Source organism: Gastrolobium bilobum, unplaced genomic scaffold, assembly GCF_033153095.1.
Source record: "Gastrolobium bilobum isolate Gb01-03AN ecotype WA unplaced genomic scaffold, APGP_CSIRO_Gbil_v1 utg1221, whole genome shotgun sequence".
Lineage (NCBI taxonomy): Eukaryota > Viridiplantae > Streptophyta > Magnoliopsida > Fabales > Fabaceae > Gastrolobium > Gastrolobium bilobum.
In genome coordinates, this window is record NW_026897257.1 from 2,109,949 (window position 1) to 2,136,592 (window position 26,644).

Here is a 26,644-nt window from a genome sequence, read left to right on the forward strand (position 1 = left end):
ATGCCAAATGAGGTGTCATTGCGTAAATCTCAAAAAGTCATGTGGAATCAAAAAAAAATTATCCGATTCGGATACTCGAGTCAAAAGTTATAGCCTTCAGAAGTTTTACGATTAAATTCTTTAAAAAAAAAAATGTGACACGTGTCAACACCTGATGAGTGACACCTAAATTAGGCGTGACTTTCTCTTTAGTGACGTCTAAATTAGGCGTGATTGGTGACGCCTAAATTGGACGTGATATTGTACAATAAATATGTAATTATTTATAAAATAGCCATAAATTCACAATTTTTTATATAAAATACAATATATCAATTTTTTTTGTCCGAATTTGGGTGTATGTCTTAAAATTCTTACACCATCTATTATTTATTGATTATACTTGCAGGTAGAATCAATAATTAATAATAAGAGTTTTCGGATTTGTATTAGTGTAATCACTCTACACACGTATATATAGAAACAACAAGGAATGGCTTGCATTCAAATGGTTCGGTAAAGTTCATTAATATTCACACAAGTTATTAGTGACGGGCAACTAAAAATGGAGGAGAGAATGATGCTACTCTGTCGTATTCTTGTTTTGTTTTGTTTAGTTTGAGCCTGAGGGAAATGAGAAAACAAACAAAGAGAGTGTAGAATAATAATTGAATGTCATTCAAATCTTCTTTCAAACGCTCAGATTGCTCATAAATCATACCCCATATATTTGGGGTCTTGGAAAATAATTAATCATTGTCCTAAATAGTGGCTACATTATGTTTGTGAGGAGCCCACATACATAAATTTCAAAACTCAAAATGAACCCACCTCTGATTTATTTTGAAATGTGTAGGCGAGTAGCAGTTGCAATGCTCAAAGTCAGGCATTCATGAGACAATATATGTCAAAGCCTAATAGGTTAGGTTAGCTTCTCATTTAAATGGATCAGGTTAGTATAAAAAATATTGGATCTAACCTGTATGTAGACTCCAAATTACAAGTTTGATCTGAACTATATTTAAAAAATAAAAGTTTTAGCCTAAGCCTGTTTGTTAGCCTATTTAAACCTGTTAAACATTCAACAAGTAAAAGAATAACTAAAATAATATTACTTTATTATTCAAAATTATTGAAATAATAATTTTATTTATTTTCTTTAAATAAATAATATAATATAGGCCGGGCTATAGGTTTATAGGCCCGACATGTATAAAAAAGCTTATCACCTATTTTTTAAATAGGTTTATTTAAAGGGGCAGGTTATATTTACAAACTTTTTTATTTACAAACTCTTACAAACTACACTAAGTACGTCCGGTCATACTTTAATCATGCAGTGTACGACAGGTCGTACTTAGTGTAATTTGCAAAAAAAATTTGTAAATGGATTTAAAAGTCCAGGCCTATTATATTTTATTATTTGTAATAGTTTAAGTCTCACCTAATATAAGCTAAGTTGTAGGTCCTGTAGGCCGGCCTAACCCATTTCTAGTTAAGCCAATAATTAATCAGGGCAATTCATGCGTCATGGACCAAATTAAACTTGGTATCACAGAAACTATGGAAGGTTCTATGACCATATGGGGTAATTGTGAGTCGGGGCAGGACCAAAGTACGTGTCTCAGAGACAACAGGGATCCCCTGAAGATATGAGGCTTTCCATTGCGTGCGTTCCAATTTCTTTGGAATTTATATTCTTATATAAATTATCTAAACTCCTCATCGATCATTAGACTGCTCCTAATGGTTTTTGGTGTTTATTATTATTAAAGACAGAGAGCTATCTTAATTTTGATGAGATCATTCATCGCTCTATTTTTAAATTTCTTTTATGTCTTAAAGATTCATAGATTGACAGAAATAAATTCAAATAAATACGGATTGAATATTAAGTAGCTAGGTAGACATAAATTTACATATTCGAATTTTATGCTAATTATTCAAGTAAAATTATAAGAAATATTCTTGTAAATTTCTTTAGTATGAGCGTAAATAATTTGTCTTTGACCAAATTAGGAAGGTGGATTGTTTAAGGAGGTAAAATTTATCCAAAACTAACTGACATAACCGTATAATAATAATAATAATAATGATAAACTACTTTTTTTTTAAAAAAAAATATACACTTAACATATTTACCAAGTAATACAGTTGACATCAATTTGTTATTTCAGAAATTTGTGATATATATTCTCTATAGATTCAAAGTAACATGGATTAATTGGCGAGAAGTTATTCCAGCTTAATTAGTGATATCAAGTTTAAGTTCTAAGTATGCAACTGTGGTAAAACTTACTAGAGAGAGCTTTGTTGCCTTTGTAATCCTACCCGGCTCGAATCCATATTAGTCACTGCTCATTGACGGTCCGATAACGGATGATTTATACCCAAAAAAAAATGTTAAAATGTCGTCTGTCAATTTAAACTATTTTGATGTTATTTTAATTTTTAAACAATTATTTCAATGTTACAAATCTTTAAAAAAGTTAAATTAATGTTATGCGTATGTTTGGAAAACGAAAACGATAATTTAGAATAAAAAAATAAAAAGACATTGCTATGGGTGTTTGCAGTCTGGATTAGATCAGTTTTGGAGCAAAAATCATCTAATTCAATTCCTTCAGTTTGATTATTTAATCATCCATTCGATTTGAATTTTTTTTTTAAATATGATCTAATCCAATCCAACTTTATTCGGTTTGGATTGGATCAGTTTTCGATTTTTGAAAAAATCTAAAATTTCAGACAAACAAATCACTAGCTATATCAAAATGAAGCCATATAAAATTGCAAACCACTGAAAAATTTAAGTTTTCAAACTAAAACAAAACTTAAAACTCGTGAAGAGTTAAAATAGAATAATAGACAATGAAAAACTATAGTTTGTTATTAATAACATTCAAGATTCCAAATCTACAAAACAACAAGATTTCAAGTCACAATCTTTCTCTCTATTCGAGGGGAACGACGCGGTGGAAGGAGCCTCTAAATTCTGGAACGAAAGTGGTTTCTTTAAATAAAAAAGACGTGGTGCGGTTGGGTGTGAATTTAGGAATAGTATATTCCAGTGTTCGAAACTAAGGAAATAATTGAGCAAGGGTTACTGAATTAGGGAAAAGGGCCTTAGCGGAATTTCAAAAATAATAAATATATAATATATTAGATTGATTTGGATTGGATCGGTTTTCACCAACCAAACTGAAAATTGATCCAATCCAGTTAAAATATGATTTTTTTTTTATTATGATCGGTTAATTATCTTAACCTTATCTCTTAAATCTATTCTTCATTATTATGTTTTGGGAATTCAATTTGAATTCCACTGAATTCGGGTGTAAGTCTTAAAATGCTCTCACCATCTATTATTTATTGATTATACTAGCAGATAGAATCAATAATTAATAATAAGAGTTTTCGAATTTGTATTAATGTAATCACTTTTTTTTGGATTAATGTAATCGCTCTACACACGTATACTATGTTGCACCGACACCGACACAGGACACGAGATACGACACGACACGCCGACACGTTAATTCTAAAAAATGTTAAATTTCGACACGTTAGGACACGTTTTGATATTATATAATATTTTTAATTTAAGTAGTGTATATTATATTTAATATTCAATAATTTAACAAAAAGATAAAACTAAACTTATAATACCCATCAATTTTACAAAGAAACATAAGATATCGCAAATGTTTATATTAAACTCAATAAAATAGTAATCGTAATCCAACAAATCTAATAGTTAGAACTCAAAATGCAACGCAACGTAACATTTGAACCTTTTTGAGTCTTTACAACGAGTATTGGAGTGTTGGTGAGTGTCGGACACGACACGTCAGGAATTTTAAAGTGTTGGTGCTTCATAGCACGTATATATAGAAACAACAGGGAATGCCTTGCATTTAAATGGTTCGTTAAAGTTCATTAATATGAGTTTAGTGTATGTCATTTAAAAGGATACAAGTTGAATTATTTTAGTCACTTACACAAAGTATGACCGGTCATACTTTGTGTAAATTTGAAAAGTTATTTTTTTTTCACTTTATACGTCAGCGATGTGATTGGAGAGAAATACAAAAAAGTAACTTTTTAGATTTACACAAAGTATGATCGGTTACTTTGTGTAAATCACCTAAAAAGATACAAGCTTGTGTCCTTTAAAATGATATTTTTTTTCTCCATTAATATTCATACAAGTTATTAGTGACGGGCAACTAAAAATGGAGAGAATGATGCTTCTCTGTCGTATTCTTGTTTTTTTTAGTCTGAGTACAAGGGAAATTAGAAAGAGAAAAGTGTGTATCATTTTCAATAACATAAATTGGATCATTTCATATACACAAAGAAATGAGGGTCTTTTCACCTTTTTGCCCCTCATTAATTATTTAATAACCATTTTGTCCCTTATTCAGAACTATCTACCAATCTGCCCCTCTTTAATCGATTAAGCCAAAAATTTAATCGATTAAATGGTCAAAATAGGCAAAAATCGTTGACTTGAAGATTTAGTCGATTAAATCTTCCTATTTAAACGATTAAATCTCCCTATTTAATCGATTAAATCTCCCATGCATAAGGTTGTTCTTCTGATAAAGAGGAAGATTTAATCGATTAAGTTGAATATTTAATCGATTAAATCTTAATTTGACCATTTAATCGATTAAATATTCAATTTAATCGATTAAAGAGGGGCATATTGGTAGGTAGTTTGCAATAAGGGGCAAAATGATTATTAAATAATTAATGAGGGGCAATATGAGACCATCTTTTTATTTTTTTATTTTTTTCAGTGAGACTCACACCTTTTTATATCTATGAAATGACACAATTTGATGTACCAAAAAAAAAAAAATGACACAATTTGTGTCATTTAAAATCACACACACTTTTCTCAATTAGAAAACAAAGAAAGAGAGTGTATAATAATAATTGAGTGTCATTCAAATCTTCTACGTAAATAATAATTGAGTGTCATTCAACCTTCTTTGTCAAAGGTTGTTTCAATCTTTCTAATTGAGTCAATTTTCATTGGTTGTTATTAATTTGTTTTAATTATTAATTATAATATCATGATTAACTTAGTAACCAAAAATCTAAAGTTGGTCCTAAATAACAATTTAAATTAGGTTATTTATAACATATTTACGATTATACTTTTCTGGACCGGCCACATAGCCCCGGTCCATTGGGTTAGTTTTTAAAACTCATCAAATAGGTTATACTCTTACATGTATTTCGTAGAAGAGACAAATGTTATCTCACACACTATCTCTCACTCATCAATAGAAAAATTTTGCCATCTATAAATATGGGAATGATCAATTTACAAATATTTTTTATAAAATTTTATAAATTACACTATATATTACAAAAAATACATAGTGTAACCGAGTGTACTTCCGAGAGTATATAGTTTGTAAACAAAAAATTTATAAATATAACTCTTTCCTTATAAATATCCCACATTACTATTGAGGAGTGAACTTTTACACACTCACTCACTTTGCTATTAAGCTGTCGAAACACAACCTTAAGAGTCACCTGAAACCCATTTATGGTGACTCTCCTATCAAGCTTAGATTTATATGTCTGTCTAACTATGATCATTTCTATATTGACATACAACCTCCGTCGAGGAAAATAGACATAGATCTTATCCGTAAAACAGTTTAACTATATGAGTGATTTTATCAAAATTTAGATAGCTCAATTAATTTTATTTTTTTTTGATTAACCACGACTTCAGCCGCAGACATTCGAAATCCTTTAAAAGCACATTGTGGCAGTGGCCTTCATATTTTTCTCTGATAGCGAATATGTTCATATGCTGCAGTCCAAAATCAGTTCCTGGGAGATTTTTGGAGTCAAACGGTATTTTGAGGAGTTTGGCACCAGAATCTGAAACATATAAAATGTATTTTAAAACTAGTTTTTGGGGAGGAAAATTGTTAATTAGTTGTACTTAAGTCTCAAAAAATAAAATCTGCGTTAAAAAAAAAAAAAAAACAATTTTTCATTGATAATCTTGAAACTCGTAGATTTTTTTTCCACATCAATCTCGATCAAGATGATATACCTGAGAGTTCGATTATTTTCTTTTACTATTCTATACTATATATTTTCTAAATTCACTTTTGCATAAGTTTAAAAAAGTTTGTTTGTTTAAGATATTTTTCAAGACAAGACATTTGAGTTGGTCAGAACCATAAAACAAACACGATGTGTAAGCCAAGGAGCAACACAATATAATTAAAAAAAAAATGTATTTTGCTTAATTAAGAGAAAGCATAATTTTTTTATTTTTTTTCTTATTAAACCTAATTACAGAATCTTATCAACAACTAAAAAAGAAACCAATAACTCCGGCCTGTCCTTTCATTATTCTAATTTAATTGTGTATAAAACAATATGCAATATAAAGATTATTAAATAAATTTTATATTGTTACATCCATGAATATTATAAAACTATTTTTTTAAACAATATTATAAAACTTTTAATTTTGAACATTGCTCATTAAATATCTAATGACACACAAAATGGTTTTATGATTCAATCATTTATATTATGCTGGTCTGTTTATACTATCACTATTTACATCGAACGCAAACATAGTTTCTACCACCATGACGCGTTTGTTAGAAGAAACAAAATAGTTCCGTTAAGCCAAATTACAAAGGGTAAAATGCCATATAAATAGGGACTAATTCAGCATGTCACAGGGTTCTACATGTTTCCCTAAAAATGCCCAATCATACACTACAGCACGACAAAAGTCTTGAATTTCACGTGCAAGTATTGTTAGAAATCTTCTCAACCTTTCATTTTCATCTTGTACTAACCTCTCACTATGAAAATTTAAAAATCAATGTGTTGGGGAGCAGTAGTATATTCGCCCGATCACCACTTGCCTAATACTCCTGGTCCCGCCTTTAGAATTCCTCCATGCATAATCCCATACGGCTATTCCACTAGATTAATTAAATATCTTCGAGAAGAGATATCACAATCCCACCAGAATGGACCTATGAACCTAATGTGATGAGGTTTTAGGTTGTGACATGATGTCAGATACACTTGTTATGGTTGGTATAGCTGTAGTCCATTATCAACCAATGTGAGATTCAATTACACTTGAATATTCCAACAATCTCACCCTCAAATATGAAACTCACCATTGATTTACTCTCCCTCTCTGAGTACCTAGGCCTAAAATACTCAAGCCTCCTAGACAAATATAACAAGTGTATCTGACATCATGTTATGGTTGGTATAGCTGTAGTCCATTATCAACCAATGTGAGATTCAATTACACTTGAATATTCCAACAATCTCACCCTCAAATATGAAACTCACCATTGATTTGCTCTCCCTCTCTGAGTACCTAGGCCTAAAATACTCAAGCCTCCTAGACAAACACCAGCACCCAAGGGGAGCTCATGGCAGGGGACAATCACCAATGTTTAAGCTAGCCCAACACTAGCAAGTGGATTCGACATCATATCTCAACCCAAAACCTTAAGGTATTGAGTTCATGGGTTCTTTTTACTTATATGCACTCTACTTCGCTCATTATTAACTAATGTGGGACTCATCACATTTAAATAACCTAACAATCTCTCACTCAAGTGTGAATCCCAATATTGGTATGGTAACATTCCCTAAAACTAGCTAGCATAGAGAATATCTCAAGAAGAGAGAAATGGTGAAAGTTATTTGAAATTATGATCTAACGATACTAGAGATGGGTATGTAAGATAGACATGAAAAAAAAAGTAGGTAAAATATATTATCCCTTAATTATAAATGAGCTAAATAAAAACATATAAATAAAAAGACTCATACATCTAATTTCTTAAGATTTAGGGATTAAAATGTATCATCGAATTCACTTATTCTTATTATACCGACTTCAGCATCAGAGTTTATATAGCTACAACACCCTTCATTTTCCCAATAAAACATCCACAGAAACACCTTGTTAGAAATTTTTTTTTACGTGGGCAATATTAATTAATTATTTTTCTGTTTTAAATTTAATCAGGTTAATAAATATTCTAATTGTATTATTTTGATAAGCCTGTTGTGATCATGTTGAGTTGAGCTTTTGACATCTGTTGGTATTGGGTCTAGTTGGGCAGCAGTGTAGGCTTTAGTGTGACCCTGATTTTCTGTGATGGGTGAACTCAGTGGACACAAACTCTTTTCAGAGTATTTGGCTAGGTTCCCTCTCTAGCCTATTTATATTGGGATTGAGTCCCATGAGCCAACATGCTCCCATCGCAGAAGGCTGCCATTTTGGAATAGGTCATAGAGAAGAAGACTCTAGCCGTAAGATCAAGGTTCTTCGCTCAGTAGATAAGATGGCCCAATCAGATACACAAATTTCTCTCAGAATAAAAATTGATATGTGTTGTGTTATCTATCATACATGTATCGATCTTCATGTTAAATTATTATATATGAAAAATTCTTACACCTTCGTCAACCACCTTAGAGAGGACATAAAAAAAACATTCGGTGCAAAGCACCTTTTCTATATGATCAAATGTAACGGTTTATTTGAAATTTGTAACTACCATTTACAACAAAAGAAAAATAATATTATTATTTGCATATGATTTTTATTACACACTTTTTTCATTAATCTTTTATCGGATTCAATAGAAATAGTGTAAAAAAATTTGGTATGCAACTATGATTACCCTGAGAATTTAATTTTCATTTTTATTATCAAAACTAAATTCATAAAAAAATATAAGTCTCAAAATTTCAAAGTGAGAAGCTTTCACAATATTCAACAGATTCGGTATTCGTATAAAATAGTGACTTGTTTCTGGACCATTGTTTTGTGCATTTATATTAATCTAATCATAAGATTTGCATGAAATTTAAGTGTAAGTGAAAAAAATTCACATTAAAAATGAATGGACTAAGTCAGTCGCATAATTAAATGGAATGATTGACTCAGAGACTGAATACCTTGTAGTTTTAGTTTGAAATTTGATCATATCAAGCCCTCAAGTGTTATTTCTCACTATTATGAAGTGGTACGTAAGGCATACAGTATATGTGCGCGCGCCATGATAAACGTAATTTTTATTACAGATATAAGTATGTTAGTCTGCTTAAGTTTATTAAATATTTAATAATTAAAAAATAATTAAAATAATATTATTTTATAATTTAAAATAATTAAAATAATAATTTTATTTATTTTATTTAATAAATTGGCCGATTTATGGTCTGTTTTTTAAATAAATTTTTTTAAGAGTATAAGTCTGTTCTATTTGACTATTTATAATAGGTCAAGTCTGGTCTAATATAGACTAGATCATAGGCTCTTATAGGCCAGCCTAGCCCATTTATATTCCTAGAGGGATTCATTTATGCTTTTTCTCTTTTCTCTATTCTCTCTCCTCTTTCATATACATGTGAGTGTAGGAAAATGGTTTTATCTCATGTTAAATATAAACAATTCCCTTATTAAATACCTCGCCATAATTTGAAGTTATACAACATTATAATGACTATATAATTGTAGGAATATCTAGATTTTTTTATTTTATTTTCAGCCGATTCATTAAAAATTTAATTAGTCACATTTGAGATAGTGATCAAACTCAAATAGATGGCGCATATTGGTTCTCTTTGTTGCTGGGCATGAGAAACTCATGATGACAGGGAGATACTATTATTAATGGGTTAAGTGAATAAAGACATTAAGTAGACTTATAGATACTGTAACACAACCAAAAATCTTAAGATAATAAATATAGAGAAATGATCCGTTTATAATTTTTTTTACAAATTACACTAAGTATGACCGATCATACACTCTTGATTAATGTATGACTGGTCAGACATAATATAGTTTGTAAGAGTTTGTAAACAAAAAATTCATAAATATAACATTTTTCATCAATATATGAATCTTTTCACTTAAATCATATTCACTTAGTCTATTTTTAATTAACATGAGACTATACTTATTCATACTTAAATTTCCCAACACACTTGACATTATTTTGTTACCGTAAGTTTTAAACTTTATTTAACATGTGATTAGGGAGAACAAACGCTTTAATACTCGAATCAATTATTATGGGTAGGAGTACTAACTAGTAAGAATCTATCAGCCGAAAGTGGAAGTGGACAATCGCATTGTAACGTACAATGACAATAGAAGGAAACGTTTATCGACAATAAATGTAAGAGAGGGACGTGGACGGCTGAAACCTCTTATGGGCCAGACAGTACCAATAATATTGACAATCTGTACCCCTCATTGAGACGAGTGAGTCACACTTCACAGGTTAGAGGAGGCTGCTTCAACAAACTTTCCAAGAGCTTCGTGAGAAATTCAGTTCGAGAGTCAACTTGAATAACCTAATTAGGTAAAAGGAAGAGAAGAATTAAAGTCATCATAATAATAATGTTGGTTTCAATTTGGCTTTTCTATCCCATTTATTTTAACGAAGCAGATTAGTTTAATAGAAATATCTATATTGCTTTATATCTTATATGAAATAATTTTTTTTTTTGGTGTTATATGAGATAAAACTGTTATATGAGATAATTTTATCTCATACATACATTAAAAGTCAGTAAAACTCAACTTTATTTTTTTTCTCTTCTCCTTTTATGTGTTGCATGAGATAAAATTATCTCATGCATTATGATAAACGTATTTTTCTTAGTTCAAAGGATTAATATTTCTCATATTATAGGAGATAATTTTATTTTCTATACAAATATAAAAGTGTGTAGAGCTATATTTTTTTTTCTCTATTCTTTTTATATGGCTCCGCATGAATCTCACACAATATGTAGGAGATAAAATTATCTCGAGAAATATTAATCTTAGTTTAATATCTTCGTTTGAGTGTCAAGAAAAAGTTGATTAATTCTTTCTTTTCTACAAGATTAAAATCAGAAAAAGAAAAAGAAAAACGCAAATTTTTCATCGAAAAGTTTAACCAAAGAAATCAAATTGGGAAGAACCTATTTGTGATATGTAGAAAGATTGGGAATATTAAAAGCAGAGCAGTGTGCATGTTCGTTGGCAGTTTCATTATGTCATAATTCAGGGAGATAAATAGTATAGCCGATTTAATAGGGCCTACGACTCGGGTTACATAAGTCAGACTGTGTCTATTACATATAATAATGGGCTCAGACCTAAAAAAAATTCTATTTAAAATTTAGGCCACAGATTTTTTTTATATGTCGTGCTTATAAGTTTATAGGTCGTCATATATTATATTATTTATTTTAAATAAAATAAATAAATTATTATTGTAAAGATTTTAAATTATAATTTAGTATTTTTTAATTATTAAATGTCTAATAGGTTTAATTAAACATGCTTAGGTTAAATTTTTTATTTTTTAAATATAGGCAAACCCATAAGTTTTTTCACCCTTTTGCCCCTTATTAATTAATTAATAATTATTTTGTCCCTGATTCGAAACTATCTACCAATTTGCCCCTCTTTAATCGACTACTTTGCATTTTTAGTCAATTAAATGGTCAAAACAGGCAAAAATGACTGTTGGGAGATTTAATCGACTAAATCTCCCTATTTAATCGACTAAATCTCCCAACAGACAACAAAGGAAAACAAGTCAGTATGATTTTTAATCGATTAAGTAGGGAGATTTAGTCGATTAAATCTCCCAACAACCATTTAGTCGATTAAAAATTCAAGTTAGTCGATTAAAGAGGGGCAGATTGGTAGATAGTTTCGAATCAGAGGCAAAATGATTATTAATTAATTAATGAGGGGCAAAATGGTCAAATAGCCCAAACCCATACTTATAATATTAGGCCTATACAAGGCTAATAAGGCCAAGTTTAAAGTATTTTACACAATCTCAGTCATAGAGCCCAACTTATTTGCATCCCTAGTCACAAGGCTAAGTGTATTCCTAGAGAGGGAAGATGAGAAAAGATAGTTTTAAAATATGGAAAGAGTGATTTATTTTTTATTTTATTTTATGGTGTGGGGAAAGAGTGAATTTAATTTATATGTAGAATGTTACAATAAATTTTTATATGAGAAAAAAATAAGAGTGGTAATTAAAGTGAACGAGAGTAGTTAAAAATAATTAAAGTTGTTAAATTATTTTATAAGCTGATCATATAATTTTATTAAGTTTTTAAATAGATTCACATAAGTTTAAGAGTTTACAATGAATTTTTAATATTTTTAAAAATTGCTAAATAAGTTCAAACTAATCGATAGATGTTAGACTTCATCAATGGAACTTTACAATCATCTTCAATTTTTAGATACTTAATTATAAAGTAAATTAATAAGGACGTAATACAAAATTTAATATAATTATAGGAAATAATTTAATTATTTTTTAAAAATATGTGACAGTACTATTAAAGAATTTTAAATTATAAAGACTTATCTAAAAATTTCATAAAATTATATAAAAAAAAAAAAACACCTTGCGTAATTTAACCTTAAAATTGTATGTCTGCTTAATTCGAATTTCACTAAAAGCATGAGTAATATAACCTTAAAATTGTATCTTTATTTATTTTCAATTACTCTGAAAGCATTTTGTAGCAAAGAGTAACAAGATGATTATAAATCTTATCGATCTATTGCTCAAACCAATCTTCACATATATCGTTTCAGCGTTACAATTATTATTATTATTATTATTAAAACTATAACAATCATATTAAAACTTCTTAATTATGTAGTTTAATTTATCAATCGAGCCAAAAAGTCAAAATAACATATAGTCAGTAATATGCTTAACTAAAATCAACAAAAGATCATAAAAAAAATTTAACAATTGATATTTTCATTTTAATATCATCACATTCACAAAATAGCAGATTCTGCGGAATTTTCCCCGCACGTAATTTATGAATTGAAGGAACCATTTTGTCCAATGCTAACATTTTTCTGTGACGACAAATGATGCCACCTGCATATGCAACCGAAAGCCTCCATTTATAATTCAACGTGGGTTTTATAAACATAATTTTTGTAAATTATTTAAATCTTTGTTAACTTACTTATTCTTGTTGCCTCGCAATCATTTTCCGAGTGGACCACGCCAAAATTTATGAAGCTATAAGTATTCACGCTCCCAAACACACACTCTCCACAGCAGAGAGTGTGAGGTGGAACCTAACAACACAAGAAGAGTAGCAAAGGAGAGAGAGAGAGAGAGAGAGATGGGAAGAAGCCCTTGTTGTTCAAAGGAGGGTTTGAATAGAGGTGCTTGGACAGCTCATGAAGACAAAATCTTAACAGAGTACATTAGGGTCCATGGAGAAGGAAGATGGAGAAACCTTCCCAAAAGAGCAGGTTGAATAATGTGTTAGGACTAAGTTCTGTTTCATTTTTGGTTGTCTCATTTCTCATGAAAACCTTTATATATTAATTATATATAATTAATAGGCATGTGCTTCTTGTATATGTATGTGGTTGGCCATGCAGGTTTGAAAAGATGTGGGAAAAGTTGCAGACTTCGATGGTTGAATTATCTCAGACCTGATATTAAGAGAGGCAATATATCCTCAGATGAAGAAGAGCTAATCATCAGGCTTCACAAGCTCCTGGGAAACAGGTTATACCTTTACCCATTCTTCCATTTTTATTTTTTATTTTTTTTCTCTCTATCTCTTCTTTTATGGCATGACATAAATTCAGAAGGGTACTAATTGCTTTGCCTTTTTTTTTTTAAGATGGTCTCTAATAGCTGGGAGGCTTCCAGGGCGAACAGACAATGAAATAAAGAATTACTGGAACACCAATTTAGGTAAAAAAGTTAAAGATCGACACCAAACGAGTACTTGTTCTCGTTTACTCTCTGCTAAACCCAATGGAAAGAGCACACAGAATCCAAAGCAGAACCAACTAACCCCAATGAACACTCCCTCCCATTCAGTATCTCCTCCAAAGCTAGAATCCCATGTGGTTCGTACAAAGGCTGCTAAGTGCTCTAAGGTATTATTCATAAACCCATTACTCCCTCACTCATCAATGCAATTACAGAACAAGTACTCCAAGGCAGAAGCAGAAGCAGAAGCAGAAGCAGAGGCAGAGGCAGAGGCACCATTGCTTGAGGATAATGCTTTAGCCAGCATTAATTCAGTAAGTAACCAAATGGAACCCAGTATGTACGATGATGGGTTTTTGTCATTTCCAAGTGAAGATCACAAAGAACTTTCAACGGATTTGCTCATAGACTTTAACGTGGGTGATATTTGCTTATCTGATCTCCTCAACTCGGATTTCTCAAATATGGGCAATTTCAGTGACAGTAATAACAACAACCCCGAGCTATTATCGCCTTGTTCGGACCAACCTCCTGTGTTCTCTGACGAAATTCTTAAGGACTGGACACAAAGCAATTTTGCTGATGAGACAAATGTGTCAAACAACCTTCGTTCTTTCACTTCGTTCCTCGAGTCCAGTGAGGAAGGACTGGGAGAATGACAATGGCTTAAATAAAATGTCCTTTTGTATTAATATATGTTCACCAATAAGTTTGCCAATTTAGTCATTTTATTTCAAGTTTTTGTCCCTTTAGAAATATTTCTTTTGCACTTATAATATAGAAAATGTTTTTGCTCGAAATTGACTAAAAATTAGTGTTATTAAACCTGATCCGGGCACCGTTCGAGGTACTGGATCATTGGTCAGACCGGTTGGTTTGAATATATATATATATATATATATATAGGTATAAGATCCTTTGACACCGGTGTCAAATTTTAAAATTTGACATCAAATCTCAACCTTTGATTTTCGCCAATCAACGGTTATCATTTATTGGAAATTAATATTAATTAATAAATTTAATTTCCAATAAATGATAACCGTTGATTGGCGGAAATTAAAGGTTAGAATTTGGTGTCAAATTTCAAAATTTGACACCGATGTCAAAGGATCCTGCCTCATATAAATATGAACATATAAATTTAATTATATTCTCCATATCTAAAATGAGTTAAACAAGATTTACTAAATAAGTTCAAAAATTACTCAATCACAATTTTACAAGTTCATAAAGCACAATAAATGAAAATGCAAGTTATTACTATCTCAATTTAGATTACAATTCAGAATCCCCTTAAGCATACATCTCAATGACATTCAAAAGACGAAATGTTGTGAATTCATATTTTTCAAATTCATGAAATGACATATGTCACATTCTCTTAATTTACGGTTCCGCAAATTGCTTCTATTGAAAGCTGAAATTTGAGGTCATTGTAGAAGAGTATATCACTTGCAAATAAAATTGCAAAATTTTTAAAAATGAGTTATATAATTTTGTCTGACATGAGAAACAATTTTGGTTTTTTTATTTATAAAAATGCATGACCCGACCGGGTCACCGGTTTTGACAGATTTTGGCCAAGTTTGACAGGGTCTGATGCATGGTCGGTCCGACGCTTGACTCGAACTGGGTTTTGGGTCGACTCGGCCAGGTCGGGTCTGATTTCATAACACTACTAAAAATGAATTGGAGTAGCTGCAATTCTTATAATATTTTTATTAAATAAAAAATAATCAAATAAATTAGAGTTTATAAAATCATTAAATAAGTAACAAAAAGTGAAATTTAGGGAATTATAAAATTGTGCCTATAGAAATAAAAATATAAAATTTAAATGTAAAATAATTAAAAACTCCATAAAAACGACCCTGAAAGCTCAAAAAATACTAGTGCTCAAAAAATGACCCTGAGCATGCACCATAGTTATTGATGCATGACTCAATGTCTAAATAATCATCTCAGGGCCTATTTGGTGTGACATATAAGGCATGATAGTATAAGCTTATACTATACGTTATGACATTTTTAGTTGTTTGGTGTGAGTATCGTATAAAATAAGCTTATACAGCATAATCCCTTAATACATCAAAATGATGTATAGCTTAATCTGTCCTAAGGGTGAGGGATAAGACCTAATAAGAGATTGGTGTATTAACATTGTTGACCAATGTAATTCTCAAAAATTAATATATTATTTTAATATTAATCCATTAAAATAAAAATTAATTTTTCAATATATTAATTTTTAAAAATTGAATATTTTTATTTTTATAAAAATTAATTTATATTTTGGCCACACTGATCAATAAATTTTTATAAAATTTAATATCATATGACATTTTTTTGAAGAATTATATAAATTCTTTATTAAAGGATATTTTTATTAAATTTTTTTTTATTCTTATCATATATATTATTATACAGTGCATTACCAAATACTAGATGATATTATCTTATACAATATATCATTTTATACAATACCGTGTTAAACGCTGGATAGTATTAAAATTCAATCAGGTCTTATACAATCAGGCCTTATACTATCAGGTCTTATACAATCAGACCTTATACTATCAGGCCTTATCCTATACTATACACCAAACATGCCCTCAATGAATGCTACCCTACCTAATTATTTGAGAAGATTCTAGAAGAAGGTTAAGGGTTTTACCTTACCTATATAAAGAGAATAAAACCCTTGAAAAAAGGGTTAGCCTAGCTTAGAGATTTTGTATGTTAATACTTTGAAGAGAAGTTTGAGTGTGAGACATCTTTATATAAGAAACTTTGACCACCATTATTAGTGAAGCTTGATTGTAAACTTTTAGTGTAACTAGGGAAGTCTTGACTCTTTGTAATCCCATTATCTCCTAGTAGAAAATTTTTCAAGAGTATGTCCCGTGATTTTTACTCATCTGCCTAATGTGAGGTTTTTCACTTTAAACTCTGTTGTGTTTTTCTCTCCATCTCTCATTTTTTTATTTTTTTTTTATTTTATCTGTTTTGGCTGACCTGGTGACTTCAGGTTCACCTTTAAGTGTCAAGCTGTGAGCTTGACATGACATTTTGTGAACCGCTTTCACATTGATTGTTTAAGGAACCTTGTCCCAACAGTAGTATTAAAGCTTGGTTCAAAGGGTTCTGAAGTGACAAGATGGAGAGCAACGAAATATCCCATGCCAGAGATATGTTCAAACCAACTATAGATAATTTCACTTACTGGAGATCGTTGATGGAAGATCATCTATTCTGCAAGGACTTGTACGAGCTTATCCTCAATACCGAGATGCAGGAAGGCAAAAATGAAAAAGAATGGGAAATCTCGAATAAAAAGGTTGTGGCCATGATCAGGAAATACATTGACAAAAGCCTCTTTGAGCACGTTTTCCAGTTTACCAATGCGCACAAACTATGGTTGAAGCTGGAGTTCATGATAAAGAAAAAAACTCCAAGAAACAAGGTGTATCTAGTACGCCGACTTGTGAAGTTTGAATACAAGGTCGATATGAGCATGATAAAGCACCTCAATGCATACAAAGGTGTTATGAATCAGCTGTCGCAGGCTGAAATGAAAATTGATGACCAGCTTAGGCTCTTTTACTCCTCAGTTTGCTGCCAGAAAGCTCGGACACACTAGTAGTGACTTTGAGCAACTCGGCTTATGAGGAAAAATTGACAATAGATTATGAGTCTGACAACCTTCTGAACAAAGGATCCAAGAGAAGAGAATGTGGCGTATCCAGCACATCTAATGCAAATGTTGCTGAGAGCAAAGAAAAGTTTGACGTCCGAGGCAAGAGTAAGAGTCGGATTCATGATAAATCAAGAGGCCGGTCTAGGCCAAAATATGAATTGACATGCTTCGATTGTGGAAAGTCCGGCCACAAGAAATCTGACTACTAAACTCCGAAGAAAGATCAAAAGAGCAACAATGATAAGTCTGACCAGATATAGCCCAAGAAGAAGGACAATAGCACCACTGTGGTGGCTATCAATATCGATGCTAAGGTCTTCCTCCATGGTGAGGATAAACAAGCAACATAATCATGTATGTATGTATGTATGCATGCAAAGTGTGCAAATGACTGTCTAATATTCCTGCTAGTACCTCGCACCATCCTTATCCCTTGTGATAAATATACCTTAAACAAGATGCCTAAGACAAAATAATTATAAAGCCAGAGAACAATGTATGAATTACGCAACTGTGCGACATACCATATGAACTACACAAGAACCGTCTTGCCACATACCCGTGTAAGAATCCCTTCTACACCTCACAACATGCATTTTATTCAATCTATTGCACAACCATATAAATCAAAATCCACATGAGCATAGTGGAACAGTCAAGGAATAAATCCCAAGGTCCGAAAGATTAGCTGTAAAAGCCTTCCATCAAATGTTTGCTCCAAGCACCAAAATCTCACACCAAAGGTTTATTCACAATTCACACCTAATCACAAGGTGAACTTGCAATCAATATTTGCTAACAAACAATCAAGTGAAATTGCAAGCTAGTTAACATACATATATTCACAAACAAACTAGATAATTCACACCCAATCCATGGGAGTCATAAACTTACCTAGGCTTGAAATCACTCAAGTCTCCAAATCACGCTCCATCGGTCCCTCCAATTCTTGATCAACTAGTGATGGTCCACAAGTCTCAATCCTAGAAACACCATGGACACAAACAATACAAGTCATTTACATTACTTGAGACACAAGCAACATCAATACATAGGCATGCATTTTGGAAAATGTGAAAGATTACCCAAATGATTTTCTAAGCGCATTTTCCCTGATTAAATCACTTCCTTAACATTATCTTTAACAAGCCCTAAGCCTCAATCATACTCCAACATGCACCAATCAACCAGCATTCCACAAAACCCTAAATGTGCAATTATTCATAAAACACAATGAGGTTAGGAATGCTTACCAATAATCTTACCATAATGGTCCTAGGAATGGTTATCAACCAACAATGAGGCACTACACCTCCCCAAGCTCTTGTAACTCCACAATTTTTCCATTTTTTGCAAGCTAATATCTCTACCCACAAGCCTCCTCAATAGATTCCAAGCTAAGGGTTTTGTTAAGGAAGGAGAGCTAAGCAACTTTGCTTTTTACACCATGTGGTTCCATTAAACAACATGAAAGCTAGAGTTTCAAGGTCACTAAATGCTCATTAATGGAGGTGGTTTCGGTTTGTTTCGTAGAAGAGTGTTTGGTGAGGAAAGAAAGTGACTTAAGTGTGTGTTTTAAAATTTTGCACTGCTCGCTGGACTCCTTGCTTTAGCGAGTTACACCAGCGAGCAATTGCAACGCTAGCTGGACAGTTCGCTTCAGCAAGCTCCCTAACTAGAGGTGGCAATATGGGTGGAACCCGACAGGTCAACCCGCTAACCCGCTAACCCGCCCCGTTTTGGCGGGTTGGGCTACACATCTTAACCCACCAACCCGCCTCAACCCGCCCCGTCTGGTTGTGGATCAAAACGGGTTGGCGGCGGGTCGGGCGGGTTGGCCCGCGGGTCGGCTTTTTTATTTTTATTTTACTATCAGGTAGTATTTTATTTGTCTTTAAGCTTTTGTAATATCCATTTTTTTTTCTTAGCACTCCCTAGAAAAAATAGAGAAGAAATTATTTTATGACAAATGTTATCTATATATGGAGACAAAAATAAGTTTCTAAAAAATGTTTGATTGAATATTAGCATACATTTAGACTTGAGATTGGAAAAAATTAAGGAGGGAAGTGTGAAATAAAAATAATTAATATTATAAAATTAATAAAATATAATTTATTTTATTTTTTATTTTTAAATTTTTATTTTATTTTTTAGGAAGGTTGACCCGCCAACCCACCATAAAATGGGGTGGGTTGGGGTTTTTTCAACCCACATTCAAGTGGTGGGTCGGGGCGGGCCAACCCATTTTCGGTGGGTCGAGGTGGGTCGACCCATTTTGCCACCCCTATCCCCAACGAGGAATGGCTTACAGGGACCGTTTGCATAAAAGTCCAATTCCTCACTCACTCCCACTAAACCATTAAAAAAATGGGCTTTCCTCATAAACAACACTCCACATTGATTTAACTATTCCACTTAATGTATCTATAATGTGCATGATTAACATTTAATCCTATGCAATTAGACAATTTACAATTTAGGGTTATTATAGAAACAAGAAGAGCCACCTACTAATGGTGATGAAGAAAGACAAGGTGATGCAGGTTGTCCAAAGGTCCAAGATGAGCATGATGAGCCAGACTTTCAACCAGAAATACAGCCCAAACACTTTTCTAGAGTGAGACAAGTTTTCACCAGATACCTTCTAAACGAATATTTGTCGTTATTGAAGAAGGTGAACCCTAGAGCTATAAAGAAGCCATGACAAGCTCTGAGAAGAAAGAATGGAAGAAAGCAATGTAGGACGAGATGAAGTCCTTGTACTAAAATCAGACATGTAAGTTAACCGAGCTGCCAAAGGGGAGACGATTCCTGAAAATTAGGTGGGTTTATAAGTTTACGCATGATGTGAATGGCCAAAGGCCGAGATACAAGGCCAAAATTATTGTGAAAAGCTGTAATCAAAAGAATAGTAGATTTTGAAGAAATTTTCTTTCTTGTTATGAAAATGACTTCAGTCCGAACTATTTTAGCTGTGGCGGCCTTAATGGACCTAGAAGTTGAGCAAATGGATGTTAAGACCGCATTCCTTCGCGACGAACTTGAAGAGGAGATCTATATAGAGCAAACTGAAGGGTTCTAAGCTCCTGGCAAAGAAGAACTAGTTTGTCGTTTGAAGAAGAGTCTATATGGCTTGAAACAAGTGCCTTGGCAATGATATAAGAAGTTTGAATTCTTCATGACTTAGCACAAGTTCATGAAGATGGAGGCCGACCACTACATTTTTGTTAAGAGATATGAGGCCAGATATTTTCTTTTTTTGCTTTTATATGTTGACAATATGCTTATTGTAGGGTAAGATAAAATGAAGATTGTCGCCCTGAAGAAGACGCTGAGCTCATCCTTCGCTATGAATGATCTTGACCATACAAAGCAAATTTTGGGAATCAAGATTATTAGAGACTGTTCAACAAAACGACTGTGGTTTTCCTGATATATATTGAGAAAATCTACAGAGATTTAACATGGATAAAACCAAGACTATGAGCACCCCTTAGCCTAACACATAAAGCTAAGCCAAATGCAATGTTCAAGGTTTGTTGAATAAAAGGACGGAATGCTGAAGATCTTATACCAGTCCGACGTCAAATGCTTGATGTATGCAATGGTGTGTACGAGACCCGACTAGGCGTATACAGTTGGAATGATAAACTGATATTTTTTGAACCCCGACAAAGAATATTGGGAAGCCGTCAAACAGATCTTCAAGTATCTTGGAGGAACATCAAATTTATGCCTTCGCTTTGGAAAAGGTAAGGTCGAGCTCAAAGGCTTTACAAATGTTGATTTAGAGGGAGATGTTGACTTGAGATAGTCTAAGATAAGTTTTTGATGACTTTTACAGGAAGAGCTATCTCCCGGCAATCGAAGTTGCAAAAATGTGTGGTAGTTTTGAAAACCAAGGCCAAGTACATAGCCGCAACTGAAGCTTGCAAGGATGTGATGTGGATGAAGAAGTTCCTCCTTGAACTCATCCATGAACAATATAAGTACGAGCTGAAGTGTGATAATCAAAGTGCTATTCATTTAGCAAAGAACTCAACTTATCACTCTTAAACTAAACATATTGATATGATGTATCATTGGATATGAGATGTGATAGAAGACAAACAGCTCAAACTCATTAAAGTGCACATTGATCTCAATTGGTCTGACATGATGACTTAGCCGGCACCTGCAAGAAAGTTTGGAGATTGCTACATGGTTACCAGGCTGCTAAACTCTGTGCATTAAAGTCGGAATGGAGAGATTTTTTTGTGTGTGTTTTTCCTTTAATGCATGTTGGCTGAGCATGCAACACATTTTTTGGTTCATGACTCAATATCTAAACAACCAACTCAGTGAACGCTACCCTACCTAATCATTTGATAAGATTCTAGAAAAAGGTTAAGAGTTTTACTCTACCTATATAACATGAAGAAACCCTTGTAAAAGGGTTAGCCTAGCTTAGAGATTTTGTATGTGAATCATTTGAAAAAAAGTTTGAGTGTGAGATATCTTTAGAGAACAATCTGTAACCACCATTGTTGGTGAATCTTGATTGTAAACTTCTAGTGAGAATAGAAAAGCTTGACTCTTTGTAATCTTACTATCTCATAGTGAACAAAATTTTTGGATTAGGTCTCATGATTTTTACTCCTCTATCTTAAAGGAAGTTTTTCACGTTAAAATCTGCTATGTTTTTCTCTTTGATTCTCATTTATGTATGTTTTTGTTTTCTGTATTTTGACCGACCTGATGACTTCAGGTCGATCTCTAAATGCCGAGCTGTGAACTCGACTGGACGTTTTGTGAACCTCATCCGCACTGATTGTTTGAGGGATCCTGTCCCAACAAGAAGGCAAAATCCAAGGGCCTAATTAAGTTTGAGTCTATTACACAAGATAGTCACCCCAATACTTTTTTTTTTTTGAGTATATTTCTCAAGGGTGTCCCCACCCCCTTTGGGGTGAGACTAATCCCATGTGAGTACTGTCGGACCCTTGCGGGAGAACTCTACCCAATCTGTTCTTTCTATACTCAGGACTCGAACTCGAGACCACTGGTTAAGGGAACAAAGACTCCTTCCATCTGTACCAACGAATTTGGGTTCATCTCAGTACTTTATTAACAACTAGTATTGTACTGGGTTCGAAACAAAAATAATAAAAAGCGTAATTATAGCACAATGTCCTTCGTTTTCTTCATCTTGGAATCTCATGCAAAATTCTTTATCTTATTATTAATGAATTCGAAACACTTACTTATATTTTACTAATACCTAACCTGAGAGAATAATATTATTTATTATATGACGAAATAATAACGGACCTGCCCTTTTTTTTAAGGAGATAGTACGTTGTCACACAGCTCTGATAGCAACCTATCACTAAGCCAAGCCTTGAAAAGCCATGATAGACCTCGAGGTGTCTATATCAGTAACAGCATATCTTTGAACATTTTACATTAAAGTAAATTCTATATCTACCTTCTGCCAAATATGTATGATCAATAAAAAAAGAATCATATACTCGATTTGATAAAACCGTGATACATGTAAGTTTTTCTCACTTCGTGAGACTAGTGAAAGTTCCTTCAATAATGTCTATTTTACTGGCAAGTCCTTGACCAAAAAATAAAATAAAAAATAATCATTTATGTAACTTGTATCCGATGGGTGTATAACTCGATAGTAAATGTAATAAATGAAAATCTAAGCATAATAGATAGCAATTGGTACGAAGTACAAACACACTAGCAGGGGGCCTCCATTTTAAAATGCAACTTGACAAACGTATATAGCTATCTCTCGTAATGGAATCAGTTGCATAGGCTAGCTAGGGTTATTGAATATTATGCATCATTTAAAGGAAATGGCTTTACTGAGTTAGGGGAATGGTGGGGATGGAATAAAATATTTGACGAATGCTTTATACATGAAATCTAATGTCTACCATAAGGTAGGTCATTGACCTCGACTTCAGTTTTTACCTTAAATATTAGTATTTTTTGTGTGAGGATTAAATATTAGTTTTTTATTTCCACAAATACATGTCCATAATCCATTTGTAATTTGGGTTCATCATATCATGTTCACTTATATAGCTAGTAGGGGGAATTCTACATATATCAACCTATCCTCCCCAAACTATATATTATTATACAAAATACATGGTGTACTTCTAAAGACAGCTATTTCTTTGTTTCATTAAAGGAGCGTTTGGTTTAGGAATTTTTTTTGAAATAGTAGGGAAATGAGATAGATAGAGAAATGATTGAAAAGATAGATAAAGTGATATAGGTAGAAAAATGTATAAAAAAGTTGTTTGGTGGAAAAAAACTTTACTGAAAAAATTAGGTAACTTTATGAAATCAACAGTGTATTGAAAGTCAGATAACCGATTTTCCGAAAAATCTCATCTTCAAATTGGGTTTCTAAACAGTGAGGATATCTATGTTTCTCATAAATCCAGACAAATTGGATAGATGAGTTTTTGGTGAAAAACGTTAAAACAAACATGATGTTTCTAAAAACCATACTTAAGAAAGATAAATATCCGCTGAAAAGCTCACAAACAAACACCACCTAACACAAAGAAATACCCAATTCCTCAGCAATGGGTTCCGATGCTTACAACATTGAATGGCGTTAACGTTGGAAACGTGATGGAACCTTAATTCAAATTCAGTTCACATCACTGCTGCCACTGCACTGTGTGCCACGTGATGACAGTAATCCAGCTAGCAGGCTGCTTCATCTACGTGGCATGACTGTTTTTTTATTAAAATAATTTTTTAACTTTAATTTTTTATATACTTTTCATAACATATGAAATATTTTTAATTTATAAATCATACAAAGCAATTTTCTACTAACTGACTTTTCATTATTATTATCTTACTAAGAATAAAGAATTTCCTCAGTCAATAAAAATAAATTTTTCTTAAAACAATATTGTTTTGGATGAAAATTAAAATATTTTTGTAATTCTAATATATTGCAGGATTATATCAGTCTTTATTATTTTAATTTTTTAATCTTATAACCCAAAATAATATCATTTTGATTTCATTGGAGATAGTTTTATCTCCAGTGAGCGGAGAAATACTTTTTTCTTTTATTAAAGATTTTTTATTTAAATTTAAAATTTCATATTAAAAAGTCAGTTTAAAACAATCAAATTATTAACATATTTATAAAATATAAAATTAAGATATTAAAAAATTAACGTCATTGTTATTTAAAAAATAAAGTATCAAAAAATGAATTTGAGAAATATTATTTTCCCAATGCCAAAAACAAAAGAATATCTCGAGAATAATAAAATAATATTCCACGTGACTGGAAATTCGGGAGTAGAGGAAAAAGACAAAACAGAATTCTATTTATTTCTTTCTTTCCGAGTAAAAGATAGAACGATAGATAGCACGTGAAGAACAACATTTTTAGTTCTGCCTCAGGGCTAGTGGCCGCCAACGATTGATTTGTCAATTTGTTTTGTTTTGTTTCATTCAGGAAATGCAAAAACATCACACGTAAAAGACTTTTATAATATATATTCAAGATGGCCTTAAAGCGAAGGGGTTGCGGTCAAGGAGGTCGAGAAATTCTTATCTATGAAACTGTTTATTATAAGATTTAAAATCAATAGTTAAAACCCACGCCATTATGGGTATGGCCAAGGTTTTGGTCCAGTTCAAATTTTGCTCATTAATGTGAGAATTTTTTGGTGGATAATTTTTAATGAGGTTGGAAAATCTTTATTGATCCTAGTAGGATACTGATATTTAATTTTATTTAAACTTTTTTACACCAAAAATAAAAATAAAATAGTTAATGGAAAAGTATTTGTTATTATAAATAACATAACATTGTGTTATTTTTAACGAGACTACGTCGTTTTAGTGTATTTTTACATTCTTTTTCCTTCACTTTCTTTTTCTTTCTAATTTTATAAAAAAGAGAAAATATAATAAGAGAGAAAAAAAGTATCTAATATTATTTTAGATAACTTTGTCTAATGTTCATTGAAACGACGTCGTTTTGAGTTTGAAAAATAAAAAAATTAGAATGATAAAGACATCTATAACTCTGAAATAAATTAAAATTACAAAAATATCATGATTTCTGCCCCAAAACGACATCGTTTTGGTGAACATTAGTTAAAGTTATCTAAAGTAACTTCAAAAAAAATAAACCCATAAGAAAAATACCAAAAACACACTTAACGTAGTTTCATTAGAAATGACATAAAGTTGTGTAATTTAAAATAACAAATATTTGTTTAACCAAAAAAAAAATGACAAATATTTTTCCAAATTTTGTTATTGGGTGAAATCAATGTATCTGTGAGTGGCATTCGGGAAATTGAGAAATTCGTTTAAATCATGTGTCGCGCCAGATGAGTTTATATGCAGAGTGATGACTAATGCTTCATTTGCTTGTGGAAACAATTAACATTGGTTTCCTAGTCGTCCTTACGGACTTATTCCTTTCCTCTCTTTTATTATTATTTATTATTATCTCACGTTTCAGGGATGTTAGCAGTTAGTGTGTATTCTTTTTCTTTTTGGGCGTTAGCCCCTTCAATTACTTAAAAAAAATAACAAGAAGCAACGGAGGTCACGGTGGTAATCTTAGGCAAGCTAAAAATCAAGGGATAGATATAAGGCACGACGCACGACTATGGCAACGAGGAGAGATATTAAGCGAGTAACAATAGAAAAGAAGATGGTCCCTCAATGGAAGAGTGTTGCATTTATAAGGCGAGGAAAGTTTCCCATACACGTGCAAAAGTTTTGCATGCGTAGAAGTGAGATGAAAAGGAATCTTTCATCCTGGTCTTGTTAGGTGTCCAATACAGAGGCCCAACCGGCCTATGCAAGACAAACATACTAATTCATGAAAACAGAGAACGTCATACCCATTTTTTTAAATTATTTTAATATATATATATATATATATATAATTATGTACGTCATATTAAAAATATATATCTCTAAATAATTTTTTTATATTGAACATATCACATTAGAAATATAATTACTTTTAGCCAAAATAATTTACTTATATTTATATATGTGTGTAGAGGTGTGTGTATGCATGAAAGAGAAATTAATCTTTTTAGAATCACATGAGATAAAGTTATCTACT

At 31.9% G+C, this 26,644-nt stretch overlaps 1 protein-coding gene across 1 annotated transcript; it reads left to right on the forward strand.

The window, feature by feature from the left end:
- The first annotated feature begins 13,148 nt into the window (after positions 1–13,148).
- Positions 13,149–14,544, forward strand: LOC133305357 (transcription factor MYB1-like). Its single transcript, XM_061505555.1, has 3 exons — positions 13,149–13,333; positions 13,466–13,595; positions 13,714–14,544. The coding sequence occupies exons 1-3, from the start codon at positions 13,201–13,203 to the stop codon at positions 14,465–14,467; spliced, it is 1,017 nt and encodes a 338-aa protein (XP_061361539.1). The 5' UTR covers positions 13,149–13,200; the 3' UTR covers positions 14,468–14,544.
- Positions 14,545–26,644: the final 12,100 nt, after the last annotated feature.

Coding starts and splice junctions, on each gene's coding strand:
- LOC133305357 (XM_061505555.1), top strand. CDS start 13,201: ATGGGAAGAAGCCCTTGTTGTTCAAAGGAGGGTTTGAATAGAGGTGCT. Junction 13,334..13,465: donor AAACCTTCCCAAAAGAGCAG/GTTGAATAATGT, acceptor TTGGCCATGCAG/GTTTGAAAAGATGTGGGAAA. Junction 13,596..13,713: donor CACAAGCTCCTGGGAAACAG/GTTATACCTTTA, acceptor TTTTTTTTTAAG/ATGGTCTCTAATAGCTGGGA.